The sequence below is a fragment of the Halichoeres trimaculatus genome, unplaced genomic scaffold, assembly GCF_033239565.1.
Source record: "Halichoeres trimaculatus isolate MK-OKI-2021-1 unplaced genomic scaffold, fHalTri1.1 fHalTri1_scaffold_21, whole genome shotgun sequence".
NCBI classification, from domain to species: domain Eukaryota; kingdom Metazoa; phylum Chordata; class Actinopteri; order Labriformes; family Labridae; genus Halichoeres; species Halichoeres trimaculatus.
Window position 1 is genome coordinate 6,504,383 of NW_027437199.1, and position 20,352 is coordinate 6,524,734.

The window sequence follows — 20,352 nt, forward strand, 5'->3', positions numbered from 1 at the left end:
CAGCTCAGAGGTTTTCTTAAGGAGCCGGATCACACCCCCCTGTCCGTCTAAAAATAGATCCTACACCGTCCTCCAGGCCCGAGGCAGGGAGAGCACCGAGCCAGAGAGACGACACCTCCGAGGAGGGAGAGGGGGCGCTGCTCCATAAGAGGGACACACACAGACAGAAATATGACGCAGCAAACACACACACACACACTTCTGTGAGGCAGCAGAGAGCGACGCTTCCTGCTGAGGAGGATGAACACAGCAGCATCGTCCTCTCACATCATCAGAAACAAGCTCTCATATTAAAAGATGGACTTACTCCACGTAGTAGCTGCCGTAAATGGGGTCATCGATTTTCTCCCAGCCGTATGGAAGCTCTGCAGAGACAGGAAACAAAGAAGAGTTTGTTTATTCACAGGATGTCAGGCGAATGCTGATGATTCATGGTCGTATCTGAGAAACCAAACGACCTCGCTGAGGATGATCAGTCCGACTTTAGAGCTCAGAGACACAGAAACACGTCATGATCTGTCCGAGTCCGGCTCACCCTGTCAGCTGTCGTAACACCTGCTCACTTTACATGATCACTCATTATTCATAATCTAATCTGAGGCTCCATCAACGCCCTGGTCTGTCTCTGTGTTTCTCCTGAAGGTTGTTCGAGGACGAGGCTGGAGATGAACCATCTCTGTGTCTCCAGAGGCTCGCCACTCTGACTGATTTAAGGAACGACTTTCTCTCTTTAAAGAGTTTGAAAATAACAGCAAATGTTGACGGATGAAGTGTCAGTGAAATATTCATGCTCTGCTCCGTCTCCAGCTGTAAATATGGAGCTGTGCACAGATTAACAGCTTTAACTAAAACAAGAACAAACCCAGAGGGTGGTGAACTCTGGATCAACTGGAACATTTTCTCTTTAACTGACTCTGAAACACACACACACACACACACACACACACACACACACACACACACACACACACACACACACACACACACACACACACACACACGAGCAGTACTCAGTTAGTGATGAAAGACAGGAGATGAAACAAAGAGGACAGAAGACGAAAGACAGAGGAGATGTAGGAGGCAGAAGAGACAGAGGAGAAATAAAACAGAAGAAAAGGAGACAAGGGACAGAAAAATGTAGGAGATGTAGGACTAAGAGGAGACAGGAGACAAAGGGACAAAAAACAGGAGACAGAGGAGAGAGAAATCAAAGAAAAGAAGGCAAAAGACAGAGGAGACGGGTAAAGGAGACAGTGGAGAAAGAAAACAGAAGAAAACAAGGCAGGAGACACAAGACAGAGGAATCAGGAGACAGAGGAGACGGGAAAAAGGGGAGAGGAGACAAAGGAGACTAAAAACAGGAGACAGAGAAGATGTAGGAGATGTAGGACTCAGAGGAGACAGGAGACAAAGGAGACAAAAAACAGGAGACAGAGGAATCAAGAAGAAGGGGAGAGGAGACAAAGGAAACAAAAAACAGGAGACAGAGGAGATGGAAAATGGAGGAGAAAGAAAACAGAAGGGAAGGAGACAGAAGGCAGAGGACACCGTAAACAGGAGACAGAGAAGATAAAGGAGAAAGGAAAAGCAGGAGAGAGGAGACAAAGGATAGCGATAGCATGAGACAGAAAAGACAGGAGATGGAGGAGACAGAGGAGAAAGAAAAGACAGAAGAGACGGAGGAGACTAAGGAGACGGAGGAGTCAAAGGAGGAAGAGAGACAGGAGAAAAGAGACAAAAGATACAGGAAGCATGAGACAGAAGAGATAGGAGACAGAGGATACAGGAGACATGACACTGAAAAGACGGGCGATAGAGAAGATAAAGGAGACAGAGGAGACAGGAAAAAGGAAAGAGGAGACAAAGGAGACAAAAAACCGGAGACAGAGGAGGTGGGAGAGGAGACAGAAAACAGAAGGAAAGAAGACAGCAGACAGACGACACAGGAAACAGGAGACAGAGGATATAAAGAAGATGGGGAAGACAGGAGACAGAGGAGACACAGGAGGAAGAGACAGCAGGAGAAAGGAGACAAAGGATACAGAAAGCATGAGACACAACAGACAGAAGATGGAGGAGACAGAGGCGGAAGAGAGACAGGAGAAAAGAGGCAAAGGATACAGGAAGCATGAGACAGAAGAGACAGGAGAGACAGGGGAGACAGGAGACAAAGGAGACAAAAAACAGGAGACAAAGGAGATGGGAATGGAGGAAAAAGAAAACAGAAGGAAAGGAGATAGCAGACAGAGGACACAAGAACCAGGAAACAGAGGAGACAAAGGAGATGGAGGAGACAGGAGACAGAGGAGACACAGGAGGAAGAGAAAGCAGGAGAAACAAGGCAAAGCATACAGGAAGCATGAGACAGAAAAGACAGGAGATAGAGGGGACAGAGGAGATGAAGGATAAATCAAATAGAGGAGACAGGAAACAGGAAATTTGAGACAGAGGAGACAAGAGAAAGAGGAGGTTGGTGACAGAGGGAACAGATGACAGAAAAACGGGACAGGAAGCAGGAGACAAAGGAGATGGAGCAGACAGGTAGCACCTGAGTATAATAAAGAGAGAAACTTTAAAGCTTCACCATCAGAGCCTAAACCTGGGACGGACCTTTCAGCTTCTGTCATGAGATCCTGAAACCTGGTCCTTACAAAGACCCAGAGACGTGTCTGAATGACCAACCAAAGAAAACCATAATCACAGCACACACACACACAGAGGGGACACTTTGACCATGGGGGTCCCACACATCAACACAGACAGAGAGTTTCTCACAGGAGCTTTAAGGTCAAATTGATAAAAGATAAAATGTTTTTGAACTTTATTTATGACTAGAAAGCTCCTATCAGAGGACTTAACATTCTTATCAGACTGAATATGAGCCTCATTCAGCTGATACTTGCAGAAAAAAATCTGATTTCTAAAATGAATCTTCAAAAAATACTTTGTATCTTCATCTGAGCCCGCCCCACAGACTCTCTGTGGTCCAGTCTGATGGTGTTTGACGTGAAAGTTGAGGAACCTTGTTGAGATTTATCTGCTCAGCTTTCCAAACATCCACAAGTTTCGTCTGCTGTCGTTTGTATGCAGTAGTTTCTGAGATATTTCAGATCAAAGTGTCAGACAGAAGGATCATCGAGAGCTTTCTTAAAGCTGACGTTTCGAAGTGAAACTTTTGGTCAGAGGCAGCTGTGCTCCGTCAGCAGACCTCTTCCCACTGCCTTTGTTCTTGTGATCAAAGCTTCAAACTCTGACAGTCATCAGTCAGTGGACGGAGCAGGACGGAGCTGTCAAAGCTGCTGTCTGTGAAAAAAACACCTCACTGAGGTAACTCTGAGCCCAGCCTGCAGATCCTTCTCTACCTGAGCCGCTTAAAACAAGAGATGATACTTTAACAGGGAGTGTTTTGATGTTTAAAATGATATCAGGTTGATTCAGGGAGTTTGGGACGCAGACTCAGAGTTTAAAGCTCAGGAACAGACAAAAACACAGCAAGAGACAGACCAGCTCGCATATAGACAGGCTGAGCTTCTCACTGTCTGAGTCTGGTTTTGGGTCCGGGCAGTCAGTAGGAGCTGCCTGAGGTCTGCTGTTTCTCTGTAACAGATGGATGCTTACAGGACGGACTGAGCCGCTCTGGTCCCAGACTGACAGAGATCAGATGGAGTCTGGGGTAGGGATGAAATGCTTTATGAGAAAATCTGAACTGTTTAGGTAACCTGACTCGGTTTAGAGCGCGTGTGTTGAGCATATCATATGTTTCTTCTTTATTTCATCGTTTTACTACTCAGTTTGAAACGCGTGAATATAGTTCCAATTACAAGCATACGCAGCGCTAAGCTAAGTACAGCTGAGTACATAGTGATTGAAGGAGACAAACAGTTGGGGATGTGCTTGTGGCATCATACCGTTCCGCTGTATGGGAGCACTTTGCATTTAGTGTGAGCCATGATGACAATAAGAAAGTGTCAAATAAACTTTTACTTGAGCGGATGCTGAGCGCCGCCCTGTTGGCTATGGCTGCCTTTTGCAGCAGCTCTCTCTTCTTTGTCCGTTTCTTGTAATTTTTTCATCTCTTTTTTGTCATCTTTGTATTTGGAGTGTGGCTCATTTGTTGGTCATGGACACCAAACTTTTTGTGGCTTCAGGTATATTTTTACTATTTTTTCTCCTGTGTTTGTCTGGAGATCCTCCATGTAACCATGGCTGCATTTTCTGTAGCATGTCAATGCTAACTGGTGCAAGGCCTGATGTTTCCCCACAAGGTGAGGAGAAGGAGGTGAGGACGACGTGCTGGTTCTCAGGTGTGAGCTAAGAAGTGACGACATCGACCTGTCCTTCCATCCATCGTTATTGGGAACGTAAGATCTATCTCCAATAAGATGGACGAGCTAGCCGTGCTAACCCAGCAACAGAGGGAATACCAGAGGGCAGAGTAGCATCATGCTATTCACAGACATAGCTAACAGATTCTATTCTATTCTATTTCATTCTATTCTATTCTATTCTATGATGCTGTGATACCCTCCCCTATTATCCAAAACACTCACAGGCAGCCAAGTCCTCCTCACTCACAGCAGTCCCTCCCAGCTGCAGCCAGAGCAGACGACTGCATGCAAATAAACTGTGCATGTGCTTGTCTCTTTAAGGTCTCTTTAAGGTCACTTTCGCCTGTGCCAAGCCAAAAACAAGAATCAACTAAAGTTCATTTGTATTTCTGCACATATTGGCAGTGATTTTTTATCTGCTTTCCGTCTCCCCCACAATGTTATTTCTGTCTTCTTCAGCGTCCATGACAATAACACAAGCAGCAACCTCTGTTCTAAGATGATGAGATAATGCTGAAGTGCTAAAATTTGCTGTTTCTCGAGTGTCTGCTTGGGCTGGCCTCAGAAGTAATGAAAGTCACATACACAACCAGCCAAAAAAAAAATGTTTTCACAGCAGAATTTAACCTATTTACAGCCTGGTTCAAAAATCGTCTCCTGCCTGAATTGCTAATTTCACTTTGGGCTACAATGTACGCGGGGGTAATTTTTCTCTAACTTGGCAATTTAGAGGATATTAAGAATGTGAGCTTGCCCAATCAGAGGCATAGCTCAGCTTACCTGACTGACAGGCGCCCTATAGCTGTACTCAAAAAGCCCCCTTCACTTCCAATATGGCCATGATTCCAATCTGCTTCAAAATCTGTTTCAGAAACCATCGGATGACGTCACGTAGACTTTATACATTAATTATACAGTCTATGCAATTCAATTATGCAAATTAGAGGATGGCGTCATTTAGACACTTTTAGTGACTTCTGAGACAGCTGACAGCAACTTTCTTGCTGAAGAGTTGGCATGTCAAAACTAGCAATGTCTCACTCAGATTTAACAATGTATCAAATAGCAAACTGCCTCATTCTTCATGATTATCCATGGAAAAAATAGATTTTACAAAACTGTTGATGGTGATTTATTGAAATGAATGGTATTCTGGGATGTTAAAGGCAACCATGTAAACGAACCGAAAACTATGACCAGAAAACCGTGATAAGATCTAAACCGTGGATGTTGTGAACTGTTCCTCTTGGTCTGGAGTGGGGAACAAAGAGAGCTAAAGAGGAAGGAGAGAAGTAAACACGGCAGAGAGAAAGTGAAGAGATAAAAACAGAACAGCTGTGAGGATGGAAGGATTAATGAAAGGTAGAGCAGGATGATGTATAGTGAGTGGGAGGTTATGCTGAGCAGAATCCTGACAGGGTGAGACAGGACGCCCACACCAGCAGGGGCAGATATCTCTTATTAAGCATTAAAGTGAAAATTTCCATTGAAGGTTAGATCAGGTAAACAGGATCTCTCTGTCCTCATTCAGCTCTCCCTCCTCTCAGAGCTCTGACTCACCTTAAAGAGGAGCTATCAGGGTTTCTTCAGATTTTACAAACATTAGGTTTGAAACGTCAGCTGTCAGCACAGAGTGTGGGCAGAGATTCAGACTCTGAGATAAAGGTGCCTCAGGTGGTTTCAGGATGAGACTTCACTTCAGGCCGGCTCATTCAAAAATGTACACTGGATCTCAGTGAGATTATCATGGGACTTGCTCAAACTGTGACGTCACCAGATGGTGAAGTTTCTTCGAAGGAAATTTTGCAGAAAACAACAAGCGGGCGCTGATGAACCAGGGAGAACTGAGCAGAGCTGGACCCGATGTGGATCTGGTGGAAGTCCGAACTAAACTCTGCACATATCACAAATGAACTCATGATTAAAGTTCGTGGCCTTCTGTCATGCTACAAACTCTGTCCTGTACAGCAGGGGTTGCCAACTTGCTGCTCGCGAGTTGCATGTGGCTCTTTACCCTTTGGTGTGCGGCTCTTCGAACCATTCCAATAAATAAAAAAAATTAAATAAAATATTGTCATGAGTAGCGGTGTGCAGATCAATCTAAAATATTGATAAACTGATGCCAACTTTGGGATCAGTATTGATCAACACTTGGGTGATGAGACTAATACTTAAGTTTCAGTTTCTCTTCTCTACATCTGCTCCTCTCAGTCGCTCATAGCTAGCAAGTGTATGGAGTCGTGTTCCATCTCTTCTGCAGTAAAAACAGAAATTTGCCTTTGACATGGCTCCCAATACGAATTTAAACATACTTACAAACACAATAAATCGTTCTTTGAAAATTGTGAATGTATTGATTTTCATTTTATGTCATTTTGTTTATGTGTGAGAGGAAGTGTATTTGTAGGACCACATGTGTGATACGTGTGATGTGGCTCTTTGCAGCAACATTGTTATTGTTTTGTGGCTCTTTGTCTCTGACTGGTTGGCCACTCCTGCTGTAAATTAATGTACTTTTTCTTATATCATCTCATCATTTTGTACTGTGTCATATTTAGTCGTGGATCATAAACCATGTAATGTGATTCGTTATTGCAGCGTATCTGTTTCCAACCCTGAGGTTATAAATCAGTTGATTCATGCTGGAAATATTACTCAGAGAAATATTTGTATTCAATGGAGTTAATATTTGCTTCTTAAAGGAGTTAATTTTGTATTAAAGTCTCTGCGGTGAGTGTTTCCGAGGTGGATTCTCTTCAGACCTCAGAGGTCGCCGTCTCATGAATCTTCTTGAAGTCCTCCTCATTAAGCAGAGCTCTGTGAATACTCTCCTGTAATAAAGTCTGACTCATAACGCAGACTTTCATAATCTGCTGACTTTGACTCAACATGAACTAATAAACAGAAATAAAACCGCAGCTGTTTGTGCTGACGCTGCGGGAAGCTTCATATCTGCAGCTCATCACAGCTGCTGTGATTGGGTTAGTGTGAGATAAAGATGAGGACAGGTATTAAACCTCACCTGAGCTTCATTCTTACTGAGCATGCTCAGTGTGAACATATAAACAGACTGATCATGTGACGTGGTGCACAGGCTCATCTTTAATCACATCAGCGATCGTTCAGAGCCGATGAACTCTTCATGCTTTGACGGGCTGTGAGAAACGTCTCTGCTCTTTGATTTAAAGCCTGATCCTCACCTCCCCGAGCGGCTGACACCAACCTCCACTGCATTTTATTTCCATTAGGATAAAACTCTTGATTCAGACCCTTAAGAAGATAATTTACGGGCTCATCTGTCTCTGCTGTGACAGGAAAAGTCAATGCTCCCACAACAAATCAGCTCATTGCGTCACTTGTTGGCAGCAGCGTCCTCCTCTTGTTTGTCTGCTCCTGTTTACTCCTCTTCTTGTTTTCCTCTCGTGCACCTGCGCCGTGCAGGAGCGTCCTCACATCCCCTCCATCCAGAGTCCCCAAAGTCCCCAAAGTCCCCGGTCTCAGAGTGCTCAGACAATAGCTAAGCTGCAGAATAAAAGTCAAACTCAGAGTCTGGAGTCTTATCAGGAGGTTCCAGGGACAGAAGGAGACGTATGGAGCTGTGACCTGGCTCCCTCTCATTCCTAACTTCTGCTTTTTTTTTGGCTCCTTTGTGCAAAAAAACTCACAGCTGCACATGAAATACACTTTTCCTCATTGTCTGCTTTCAGTGCTGCTCTCCTGATCCCTCATTCGTCTCTGTGGGGTCAGGATTTCAGCAGAGAGAGACTTAGTCAGCCCTTTGTCAGCTGCTAAATAGCATTAGCTTGTTTTGTGGTAGCCCCCTGGATCCACTTATTAGATAAAAAATGAATTTAACTTCATTACAGTGAACAATTTTAACTCACTTGGAGTAAAACAGGAGTAATTAAATCACCTGACAGATTCTGTCATGATTAACATATTCTTCGATGATGTTAGTCTGTAAACAGGGGCTAATGGAAGCTTAAAGCAGCCAAAATTTATTTCAATTTTGTCTAACTTTATTTTTAATTTTAATTAATTGATTTTTTATTTTTTATTTTATTTTATTTTACCTTATGTGTATATATTTTTAATTTAATTTTTAACTTTATTTTTAATTTTGATTTTAATTAATTGATATTTTATCTTTTATTTTATTTTACCTAATGTGTATATATTTTTTATTCTTTTCTGTACAAAGCTCATTACTATCATTATTATTATTATTATTATTATTATTATTATTATTATTATGATCAATTAAAATAATAATAATACATTAACAATAACAACAACAACAACAAAAAAAAAATCCCATTATTATTATTATTATTATTATAATTGTTAATATGTTTCTTATTATTATTTTTGTTATTATTATTATTATTTATATCAATATTTTTATTTTCATTCTATAAAGCTCAATTTTTTTTTGTAACATTTTGTGTGAATTTTTGATAATTGTATAATAATAATTGTGTGTGGTAAACCGGAGTTAAATTCCTTGTATTCTTAAGATACTTGGTAAATAAAGCCATTTTGATTCTGATTGTGATTCTAACGGGTGTTAACATGAGCTATTAATAGCAATTTCAGCCATTAGCCTGAAGAAGAGAAGAACAAAGGCAAAATATGTAGAGCTCCCTCTGCTGGCAGGATGCAGAAGAGGTCTAAGGGTCCGTTAGGGGACGTTTTTACATGACAACGGTTTAGGGGAGAAACGCAATAGTATTGTTGCATTTCAGCCTCGTGTTTACACGGAAACAGTGTTTTAGCCAATCTAAAACTCAAACTTGCCATGTACACAGTAAGCCGTTGTCTTCAGTGGAAATGCTGACATCACATTTGTTCTGCTCAATCTGCTGAATCTGCTGACTGTCTTTTAACAAAAACGAGCATATATTGCTCCACTTCTGCACTAAGCATTCACCAATTCACCAGATGATCAGCATAACTCTACTTTGGTGGAGATCTACCAAAAGCAGCTTCTGGACAAAGCACTTACAGCACCAACTACAGGCCTGGCTTGCTTACTACACCAATTTTTTTTTGCACAGTTAAAGCTTTTTCGGATGAAATATTGTGTAAATGGGGGTCTTAATCTTATTACTGCAGTTAAAGGGTTCAATACACCAGTTACACACACACACACACACACACACCCTGACAGCTGATTGGACGTCCTCCCGTCACACACCTGCCACACCGTCTTTACATTCCTCCTTTCAGTCCGCAGGCCTCAGGCTGCTTCTGCTGGGGATGTTTCTCAAAATACACCCATCAATCATCCTGCAGACAGCTTCTCTTACACACACACTCACTCACAAACACACACACACACACTCTGCTCACTTCTGCTGCATGAGTCTCAAGGTGACGAAGGGCGCTCGCTGTGCCTCACTGTCTATAATAACTCACCTGTAGGACTGCATACACACACACGCACAAACACACACATGGAGAGAGGAGTGTGTGTGACTAGAAAAAGCAAGAATCAGAGAATCTGTGAGTCCTGGACTGAGAGGAGGATGGAGGAACAGGAGAGGTGACATTTAGGAGGCTGGAGGAGCTGAGTGATGAAGTAACAGAGTCACACACACACACCACACACACACACACACACAGAGGACAGGTCATAGTGTAACCCTGATGCCGTCCTCTGAGAGGTGATAATAATAACTGCCTCCTCTCAGCAGCAGAACGTGGGCTCACGATGAGGTTTTCAGCTCTCTGTGACTCTGTTTGTGTCCTGCTGGGACTCACTGAGCCAGGAAACAAAGAGGTCCCTCTAAGACGATTAAAAACCTCCAAACCTGAGCTTCATCATAGTCTTTATCTGAGCCCACATTCAGTCAAACGTCCGTCTGATGACAGAGGCTGAAATATAAAGAGAAACTGACGGCTGCTTCGTCTCATGAAAAGGAGGAATCTGAAGAATTCAGCTTCTGCTTCTGCTCACCTGAGGTGAAACCAGGCTGCACACGTTAAGGATGAAGTGAAAGAACAGCAGGCCTGTTTGTTTTCTTCAGCTCTGCCAACAAATATTTGGCAGGAGGCGGACGAGCAACAAAACAATCAACTTTAGGCGTGTGTGAGGGAATAAAAGCAAACAAAGAGCTTCTAAAACAGGCCTGTCCTACTTCTCCAGGTCCAAAGAAAGAGACAACAGAGGAGGACGAGGGTAGGAGGAGGAAACAAGGCGCTGGAGACAGAGGTAGAGGGATGGAGGAGTTATGTAAGGATAAGGAGTCTGTGATGTCAGCGGAGATGCTGCTCCTTTGAAGAGGAGGGAGCATTAAACCCATCTCTCTTCTACATATCCTGACAGAATCTGCTCGATCTGAGGAAACAGACTTTAAAGTTGAGAGGGAACAAGTCGTGTTTACCAGAAGTGAAACATTTAGCCAGCTCCTGCTCCCAGAGTTTAACAGACAGGATGTTCAAGTTTACATCCAACACGTCTGATTTCAGTCAGACTCTAAGAGAGAGACGTGTTAGTTTCTGCAGCTTTTCCTGAGACGCTCGATCATTTATGAAACATTCATCTGGATGAAAGATAAAACATGCTCCTCTTTAACCTGGATAAATCCACAGCTGGCTTCAAAGGTCTGAGACAAAGCGCACAAAGAAACCTGTGCAGGTAAACTTCTCCAGACTCCAGGTGTCTGATCAGCTGATTCAGCCACAACGTGAGAATCACAGCGTGAACTCACTTCCTGTTTCACTTCAGACTAACTAACTTTTAGACAAAACCACTGTCTGTCTCCACACACACACACACACACAGGTATCTGCAGGTGAGCAGTGAACGGTGACGGTAAACTCTGCAGTCTCAACATCAGCTCATAATAAGAGCGAGGAAACTCATGATGTCTCTCCCACATCTGGTCTTTAGCGTCTTTCTGTTCCCTCCTAATCCTCTCCTCCTCGCGGCCTGTTGTCCCGTCACAGCTCACAGACTCCTCCTTGAATCCTGTTAGCGTTTATCAGAGCGTGGCTCGGGTCCAGAACACCAACACACACTCACACACACACTCACACACACAAACACACATCTACCTTTCCACGGATCGATGCTGAATTTACAGAGGCAGCGTCTACCTCTCTAACCCAGCTCGGCTCTCAGGGCGGCTCTCGACCGCAGCCTGAGGATGTTTGGGGAACACACACCTCTCAAACAGCTCACACACACACACTTCAGCTAGAGGACGCGGCTGACGGGCAGAGAGACGCACAAACCCAACCAGACATGAACTCAAGGAGGAGATTATCTCTGTTAGTAACAAACCCCTCAAAGACCAAGACCTGTCCATCAGGGTCTATGCTGAGGCTAGGGCTACAATGACTCAAATGCTAACGCTAATATGCTAGCATACTAAAGCATTGATTTTAAAGCTTTGGGGGTACAGAGGCCTCACAAACAGAATTTTAGGCTAAAGAAGTTGTCACTGGCAGATAATACATCTTAAGCTATGGAGCTAAATCAAGGTCAAAAGTTTTGTTAATTAAAAAAAAAATCCTTAAAAAAGAAAAAAAATGAAATCGAAACTTAAAGAAAATTTTTAAAATTTAAATCTGAAAAAAAAGAAAATCGCATTGGAAAAAATTAACACCTCAAATGTAATAATATATTTAAAATAAAAAAATTAAAAAAATAATTTGTTTTAAAAAATTAAAGAGCTGAATCAAAACTATTTGTGGATTTAAAAAAAATGCTTATTTAAAAAAAAAAAAATAATAATTTTAAACTTAAATTTTTAGTACCATTTTTTTTTTATTATTTACAAATTTTTAGCCCTGATTTAGCTCCATATTTAACAAGGCATTAGCCTCAAAGGCTAACCTGCTCACAGCTTTGGGCAGCGAATTAGCCAAGAGCTCTTTTTTTATTCAGAGTTTGTAAATTTGACCCAAACAGTCAAAGAAAAGACAAAAAAATTGAAAAAAAAACTTGCGTTTAAGTGTCAGAATTACCCTGACTTTAACCAACACAGAGTCCTCTCTATCATTTATTTTTCATCCTCTAGACCAAACAGAGGTTTATTCTGTGACTCAGACCTGCAGCTCTGTTAAACGCTCCCCTCTTTCACTCTCTCCTCTGCTGAAGCTAACTGGATTAGCCACCAAACCAGATCGATAACAGTCGTCCCAAACAACAGCACGTCTCCTCCTCTGCAGCGTGCTCCACAGCGCCCTCCGCAGTTGCTGGGCTGGATAAACAGGATTGAAGCAGAGGAGATGAAAGCTCCGTCACGTTCTGACTAATTCCTCACAGGCGTCTTTGTTTCGGTGTCATTTCATCATCTCAGAGATCGCTCTGCCTTCAAAGTCCGACCACCGAGAGGGAGGATGGTGATTCAGAGACTAAACACACACAAACGCACTTCAGTTGGAGGATGCGCGAGATCAGGAAGTTATTCTTTAAGATGAAACAGGAAGAGGTATCCGTGTTTGATTCAACCACACATGGAGGGAAGGTTTAGAGCTTCTGTCACTGCTTCCTCTCCCTCTCTGTTTCTCTTTCTCCTCCAGGGAGCAGTGAAGGGATGATCTGCAAACAGCTCCTGCCTGGCATTTGTTTAATCCTTCTGCAGACGTGTTTGGGATAATGAAACATCAAACTGTGTGTTTGTCATCACAGAGCAGTTATCTGACGACTCAATTTAAGCTTGAGCATTCATTAGCGACACTCTGATAAAGACGGTGGACCAAGCTGTACCCACTTCAGCGTGCTAACGTGAGCTTGGTGCTAACAGGCTGCTCCTGAGTGGCTAATGTGGGGACGCTTTGAAGTGACTTATTTCCTCCAGCTGACTAATCTAAAGGCCAGAACAGAAACATTAAAGTTAGAGTCTGCAGGATCTTCCCAAAAATAAAATGTCAACTTTTACAGGAATATTCCTGCTCAGTTGTCTCCTACATGCCGTGTCAGTGTCAGTGTCTGCCGTCAACCCTCTCCTCAGCCTTTATGTTGATGTTTTGGTTTCTTCAGGACATTTCTGGGTGAAAAGTAGGCATGGATTCCCACGCAAGTGACTTTGGGTGTAGATGATAGCGAGTGTAAGAGGCTACCCTGAGCGGTTACGGTAGCTACAATTAGCTTTTTCCTCAACGAGGTTGAAGAGTGACGCTAGTTGGTTTCTGCTAAACAGGCATGTGTCAATTCCACCTGGTTAGCTTGTGCTAACATGCCAAGTCAGGTGCCAGGCTCTCGAGTCTGTCCCATAAAGAAATGTGATGCTACAGGTGGTTGCTTGGCTAAACCAGGTTTAATGTTATGTTTAGGAATAAGCAACAAAAAATTCCTGCAGACCATCCCGTTATCAGTTTGTTTCCCATGGCTAAATTAAGGATCTCAGAGTCTGCACGGAAACACTCCTCCTCCACTGTGAGCTGTCACTGTTTACATCCAGGTGGTAGATCTCTGAAGCAGTATAGCAGCAGACACTAACCAGAGCTACAGCGACAGCTAGTAGAGGGAGACTGAATTACAGCTCAGGCATAACAGCCTAGGGAGGCTGAATTTGAAGACTGATTACGTCACAGTGGTGCGTCGAATGCTGTCCGATTTCAAAGGATTCTCCAAAATGCGGCCGATGAGTCAGTCGAATCTGGCCTTCTTTTCAGGTGTGATTCGATGAATCCTTTTTAGCCTCACATATCCCAAGATCCATTGCGCGTGAACGCCGAAGATGATGGACACGGCTGAACTCCAGAAGGAGTAGGGATGGGTACCTTTCACATTTGAAACAATACGGTACTGATGCCAGGTACCTGGCAATAAATACCGGTACTCAATGGTACCAATTTTTGGTACTTTTGTGTGGTAAAAAATATCAATTTGTTTAATAATAAAATATATTTTTTTTCAATTTAACATATTTACTCTTTAATATATAGACTTGCAATGCTGTGTTCATGTCCAGCATAGAAAATTGCCTACTCCTCCACTCCTTCAAAGTCACAAGGATGCATTTAGGTACCTAAACAAGGTACCTTTTGACTTCACATGAATTGGTACCCAGTACTTTTGACAGAATTCGGTCGGTACCTATAAAAGTACCTAACTCGGTACCCATACCTAAGAAGGAGTCCTGTTTTATCCAGTTATGAAGGATTTCTGGTAAGAACTGTGATTGTATTTCTGAAACACTAAAGGAGATTTTGTTTTACTGTAGAAAAATGTGTTGTTTGGGCTCTTTTTAAGTGATATCTTGAGGAAAAACAGTCATAAATCTTCTTATTATGGAAAAATTCTATGTTTATACCTATAAATTCTTTGCAAAAAAAAAAACCTTACTAGATGTTTTTTTTTTTTTAAATCTTTTTTACGGGAAATTCAATCAATTCAACACTCTAAAACAGCAGTGACCAACCTTTTTTGGGGCACGGACCGGTTTAATGTCAGACAATATTTTCACAGACTGTCTCCTCACTGGCTCTTTTACTGTGCCTTAAGAAACTTTCCAAAGATGTTTGTTTTTGTCCAATTTGCTAGCTTGGGGGGTTTGGTGTCAAGAATGAGTCATCGATGGGCATGGTGGGAAAAATCCGGTCATTTTTCTAAATAAAACATCATTCAGAATCAGATAACGAATCAAACTGAAATAATGTAAGTTGAGTAATCTTGATGTGGGGCCCAGTACCAATGGACCCACAGACCAGTATCGGTCCACGGCCCGGGGGTTGGGGACCACTGCTCTAAAAAACAATTAAAACTAAAACAGCTTGAATTTTATTGGTTATTTGTTTGTTATTTGATCGAACATCCTCCCTAGCGCTTGTTCAAATGTTGAAAATGTATGTTGTTGTTTAACTCTTACATAAAGATCATGGTTCTATACTCTGTTAATAAGAAATAATAATATGAGGTAAAATATTTTTAAAGAATTCATTGTACGAACATCCTGTTTTAAACACAAGGTTTCCGTTTTGTTTTGAGTGACGAACAGGAAGTGCTCCGTAGACCAGACCGTCTCAATTCAGTTTGGCCTTTGCGGTCTACGCAGGCTACGAAGGCTGCAGACCCTGAATTGAGACACAGCTTTCATGAGAATGTGTGTATCAAGGTGTATTTTTGTGGAAATTCAATCCTTGTGGTTTTGCAAACACTCACACACACACACATTCTTTCTCTCAGTTGCAGATCGAAATATGCATTTCTATCCTGTTATCTGCGTCCGTCTGCAGATCCACTCGTCCTCCTCGGCTCGTCGTATGACTGAAGCGATAAATCTCACACATAAAGAAAAGACGGATGAGGAAGAGGAGAGTGAAGGTGATGGAGAAAGAGAAAGATGACACACCGGAAAATAAATGTACGCCGGTCTCTGCGAGCGGGCTCTGCATTGACATTCATCCTTCTCCTTTCTTTGTGTGTGTGTGTGTGTTTGCAGAGTGTGTGGGCGGCTGAAGGACACTCCACGTGTCTCTGTGTGAGGATAAAGAAGTCTTTGTAACCTCTCAGTCTCTCTGGACCTGAGCGTTAAACACACGCATGAAGAGGCTTCCTATTCAAAGGAAGACGCATCAGGCCGTCAAATATCAAACCCTTCCTCTCAAACCTGCTCGTCCTGGATCCAATCAGCCCATCAGGGCTCCAGGAGAGGTGCAGAGGAAGAACGTGACGCTGACGGGAAGTTTAGTGATTAAAGGTACAAAGATGAGGATCAGACACCGGAGGAAAGAGGAAAGAGAAAGACTCGTACTCACCATCATCTTTGCATTCCTCCGGCGGCTTCGCCTTCTTGGCGAGCCTCGGGTCCAGCCACGACGTCGTCTTGGTGTTGTGGCTGTGAAGAGATGACAGGAAAAGACAGAGTGAGTGAGAGAAAGAGGGAGGGAGTTGGCAGGAGGAGAGGAGGAGGCTGGTGGATTCTTAATTCAGCTGGAGGATGATTTCAGAGGAAAGACGAGCCTCCGCCGAGAGCCGGCGCTCTGGAGGAGGTGACGGAGACAGACTTGAGGGAGAAACAGCTTCAGCCTCACAAAACGGGGATCAATACTTTTAATTGGCTTACTAAGCAGGGCGGGGAGGGAGGGGTGAGGAAGGGGGGAGGAAGGGAGGACAGCAGACTCATCTCAGCCCCCGGGCGCGGAGCTGGAGCCACATCAGATATGACGGCGTGCTCGGGGAAATCTCGGCGTCTCTGAGACTCTTCTAGATCTCAGAGTTCACAACGGACTCCTTCATGGAGACAGAGAGAGGGGGGAGAGGGGGGAGGTTTACAGAGAGAGCCCACAGTGGAACAGGAAGACGATGAAGAGGAGGAGGAGGAGGAAGCAGGCCTCCCTCCTCGCGCTCTTTCCAGTAACTCAGACTCACGTCCCTGAGGGAGGAACGTGTTTTCATCTGAAGAATTAAAGACACAGAGCGGGAAACACCAGAGACGGGATGAAGGAATGAAAGAGGAAGAAGTTATGAAAGAGAAATGACTGAAAGACTGAGAGCAGCTCTGAGCAGAGAGGAGACGCTAACAGCTCATCAGACACCAAACAGGAGCAAACTGCTTAGAGCTGCAGAGGTGGAGCTCCTGGCCCCCATCCTGGTCCCCCTCCTGGTCTGGGTCATGACTCAAAGGCTAACACTAATAAAGCTAATGCTAGCATGCTAAAGCATTGATTTTAGAGCTTTGAGTTAGCTTGGGGGTACAGAGACCACACAAACAGCACTTAAGGCTAAAGGAGTTATCACTGGCAGATAATACATCTTGAACTATGGAGCTGGATCAAGGTGAAAAGTTTTGTTAATGAGAAAAAAAAAAACAAAACAAAAAAAAAAAGAAACCGAAACTTAAAGAAAATTCAGCCACTCAATCAGGGGTCTGCAACTTTTACTTTAGGGATGCACAATATATCAGTATCAATATTGATATCTATCGATGTTGGTCATTTTTTCCCAACATATCGATATCGGCCAATATGTTATCAGTATCAGACGATATTTACTCATTAGCTGTTGGCCTTTTCAGAGCATCTTGAACGATCTTTCAAGACCCAAATAATCTTGTTTTCTCTGACTATGTAAACACCAAAACTTCCTAAGAAGAGTGGACTCTCTTCATTTATATCTCTCTTCCTGTTTTTGATCCAAAAAACAGACAAAATGTACTTTTTTGATCACGTTCATCCCGGGCGCTCCATCCTTTGATCCTCTTCGTGGTCGTATTTTCTCAGGAATGCTGCTCTTTTTCTCTGAACTCCCTTGACACATCATTTTTTACCAATATGAGTATCGGTAAATATTGGTTATCAGCTATAACAATATTTCAATATTGGATATCAGTATCAGCCAAAATTTTCATATCGGTTCATCCCTACTTTACTTTAAAAAGAGCAATTTTGCCTCAGCTCACCTGGATTAAAGTCATTCTAGAGCCACAAAATCAACTTTTTCTTCACAATTAAGACAAAGAAGTGTATAAAAATTCTTAACATAGTAAAAATCTAGTGAATAATCATCAGAACAATAAGTTTTTTGTGTTTATAAAACTTTACATGTGATGTCTTATTTTTAAATTTTTTTTGCTAATATTAAAATAATAATAATAAAATGTTAACTTCATAAACTTGCAAATATTTACTTAGAATTGTGTAAAAAAAATTGTAACTTCAAAAATTAGCTTAATTTGAAAAAATGTAAAAATGTCAAATTCTTGCATTTTTTTAAGTTAAATATAAATCAAATATTAAAATTTGAAAAAAAAGTATGTAAAATCTCCAACAAATTTGATTTTTTTCCTACTTTGAAAAAAAAATGTTATTTTTTTTTCAAAAATTTTAAAAAATAATTTGAGAGCTTTATTGCAAGAGATGATGCAAAATTAGTTCAGCAAAATGTTAATGGATTATTATCTTTAGTGTCAATGTCTTTAATCACCAATAACCTTTGTAAGGAAAATAAAAAAAATCATTGTAATTATTTGTTTTTAAAGCTACAAAGAGCCACTGCAAAGGAGTCAAAGGTTGCAGACCCTTGCTCAATGGTGAAATAACTGAAAATGAAGGAGTCTTCACTTTAAAAGCTCTGTAACAAAACGTTTGTCTGAGGATTTAAGGGTCAAACTTCAGATTAAAGGAAGTTAAACTCTGATTTTATGCTCTTTTACCTTCCTCCTCCTCCTCTGCCTCCTCACTTTCCATCTTCATCTACTTTTATCCTAAACATCTCCTCCTCCTCTCTCTTCTTGAAGTCCTGTTTTCACTCTCTGCTATTTTTAATCACTATCACTTTCCTCCCCCCTCCCTGGGCCGCTCTCTTCACAGGCTGCAGGTAAGCGAGCTGATCTGTGTGGAGGCCAATCAAAGGGAAGCGCTCTCCTGGCAGCGGCTGGTTTTTGGCTCTCCATCACAAACATGGGACTGAAAACAGAGCTTGAAGCTGTAAACGGGGGAGCTCGGCCTGTTTGATGTGTGGAGGATGAGAGTGGGACTCTGTTTCTCTGTTTCAGGTGACGATGCAGACAGGAAGAGGAACATGTGAGCATCACGTCACCGCACGCCTCATCTTCTTCTTCTGCTGCAGAGCTTCTCTAACTCTGTGATGCGTTCAGGAGAGCTGGGATTTTATCATAGTTGGGGGAAATTTAACTTCATATGACAAAACAAAAACGTAAGTATGAGCTGAATCATTTTATTCTTACTTTACTGAACCCACACACACAAACAACCCTCAGAGAGCCAGAGAGGTCGATCTCTGTGAGGTAAGAAAGACTCACCTCCTGTTTTACTGCCGCTGTAAAGAGCTAACTGCTCCACTGAATTAAACTTTACAGCTTGTAAAACAGACTTCTGTGTGAGGAGCTGCTTCTGAGGACCTCTAAATCTCATTAAAGCAGCCAGCATCAATTACACACGCTGCGTCTGCGTCTGTCTCTGTGTGTGTATGTGTGTGTGCTGGGGGAACAGGAGTAAATCTAGATGCTACGAAAACCTTAACTTAAACCTGAGCTAATAATTCAGCCTGTTTGTTTTTGTTAAGGCAGAGACTGTGGACTCAGAGGAGGGACAGGACTCTCTAAAGACAGTTGGACCGGACAAGAGCCAGCTGATCCGGCAGATGAGGGGTTAAAGTGTGTGGCCTCTAGCTGCTCTGTGATTCTGCCTCACGACACACACTCTGATTTAAACTATGGACTGAATCAACTCAAGCTCATTCCTCCAACCTACAGGGGGCAGCAAAGAGACAGGAAACAGGGAAGAGTAAAAGGTCAAGTCTGCAGGATTTTTATCAACTTTTTCTGAAATAATTCTGCTCAATCATCTCCTATGGGCCTCTGTACATGTGTGTCAGTACCTGTGTCTGCCTCTAACCCTCTCCTCAGCCTGTATGCTGATGTTTTGGTTGTATTGGGGCCTTTCTGGGCTGCAATAGGCATGGTTACCTCAGCCAAGAGCGGCAAAACAGATAAAACTTTTTCCTGAATGAAAGTGAAGCTTGGCTTGACTTTCACTCGCTGGAAGATCAACGCAAGTTAGCTTTCTGCTAACCAGGTATGAGTCAAATACCCATAATTAGCTTGTGCTAACACGCAAAGTCAGCTGCACGGCTCTTAAGTCTCTCCCATCTAGTTACCTGATGCTACAGGTGGCTGCTTGGCTAGTGAGTGTGTTCATGTAGCTTCCGTCAGAGGCTGTGGGTGTGTGCTGCAGCTGGCACTGAGCCAAGGAGGCGGAGCCAAGTTTGAAAGTTGTGTTTAAAAACAAAGAACAAGTATCGGTGTTGGTGGAAAGAGATCCATAGTGCCAATTTAGGCAAACAGCTCTTTGCCTTTTTGTTTTATTTACCAGCGCTCTTTGCTACTTGATTCAAAATGTTTCCTGTGATGCACTTGCTTCGTTTTTTGCTGCATTACCAGTCAGGGGTATAAAAGTTTACAATTAAAAAAACTTGAGAACGAAAGAACTTCAGCAATTCCATCTACTCATTTTTGCCTTTTACCCAAAACATCACCAGTCTTATCCCACAGTAGGATGTGCTGGTTATTACTTAACACTGGTATCAGATCAGTATCAGTCGATACCA

At 42.5% G+C, this 20,352-nt stretch overlaps 1 protein-coding gene across 10 annotated transcripts in view; it reads right to left on the reverse strand.

Moving 5' to 3' along the window:
• The window catches only part of magi2a (membrane associated guanylate kinase, WW and PDZ domain containing 2a), a 161,827-nt gene that overhangs the window by 46,452 nt on the left and 95,023 nt on the right, over nt 1–20,352 (reverse strand). For all 10 annotated transcript variants that reach the window (XR_012600075.1, XM_074697665.1, XM_074697666.1 and 7 more), the window contains exons 6-7: nt 16,041–16,120; nt 308–365 (exon numbers count right to left, since the gene is read on the reverse strand). Coding sequence is in view for 9 of the 10 variants with exons in the window: in XM_074697665.1 (XP_074553766.1) it covers nt 308–365; nt 16,041–16,120 (138 nt within the window). In the remaining variant the exon portion in view is untranslated. The remainder of the gene's footprint in view (nt 1–307; nt 366–16,040; nt 16,121–20,352) is intronic.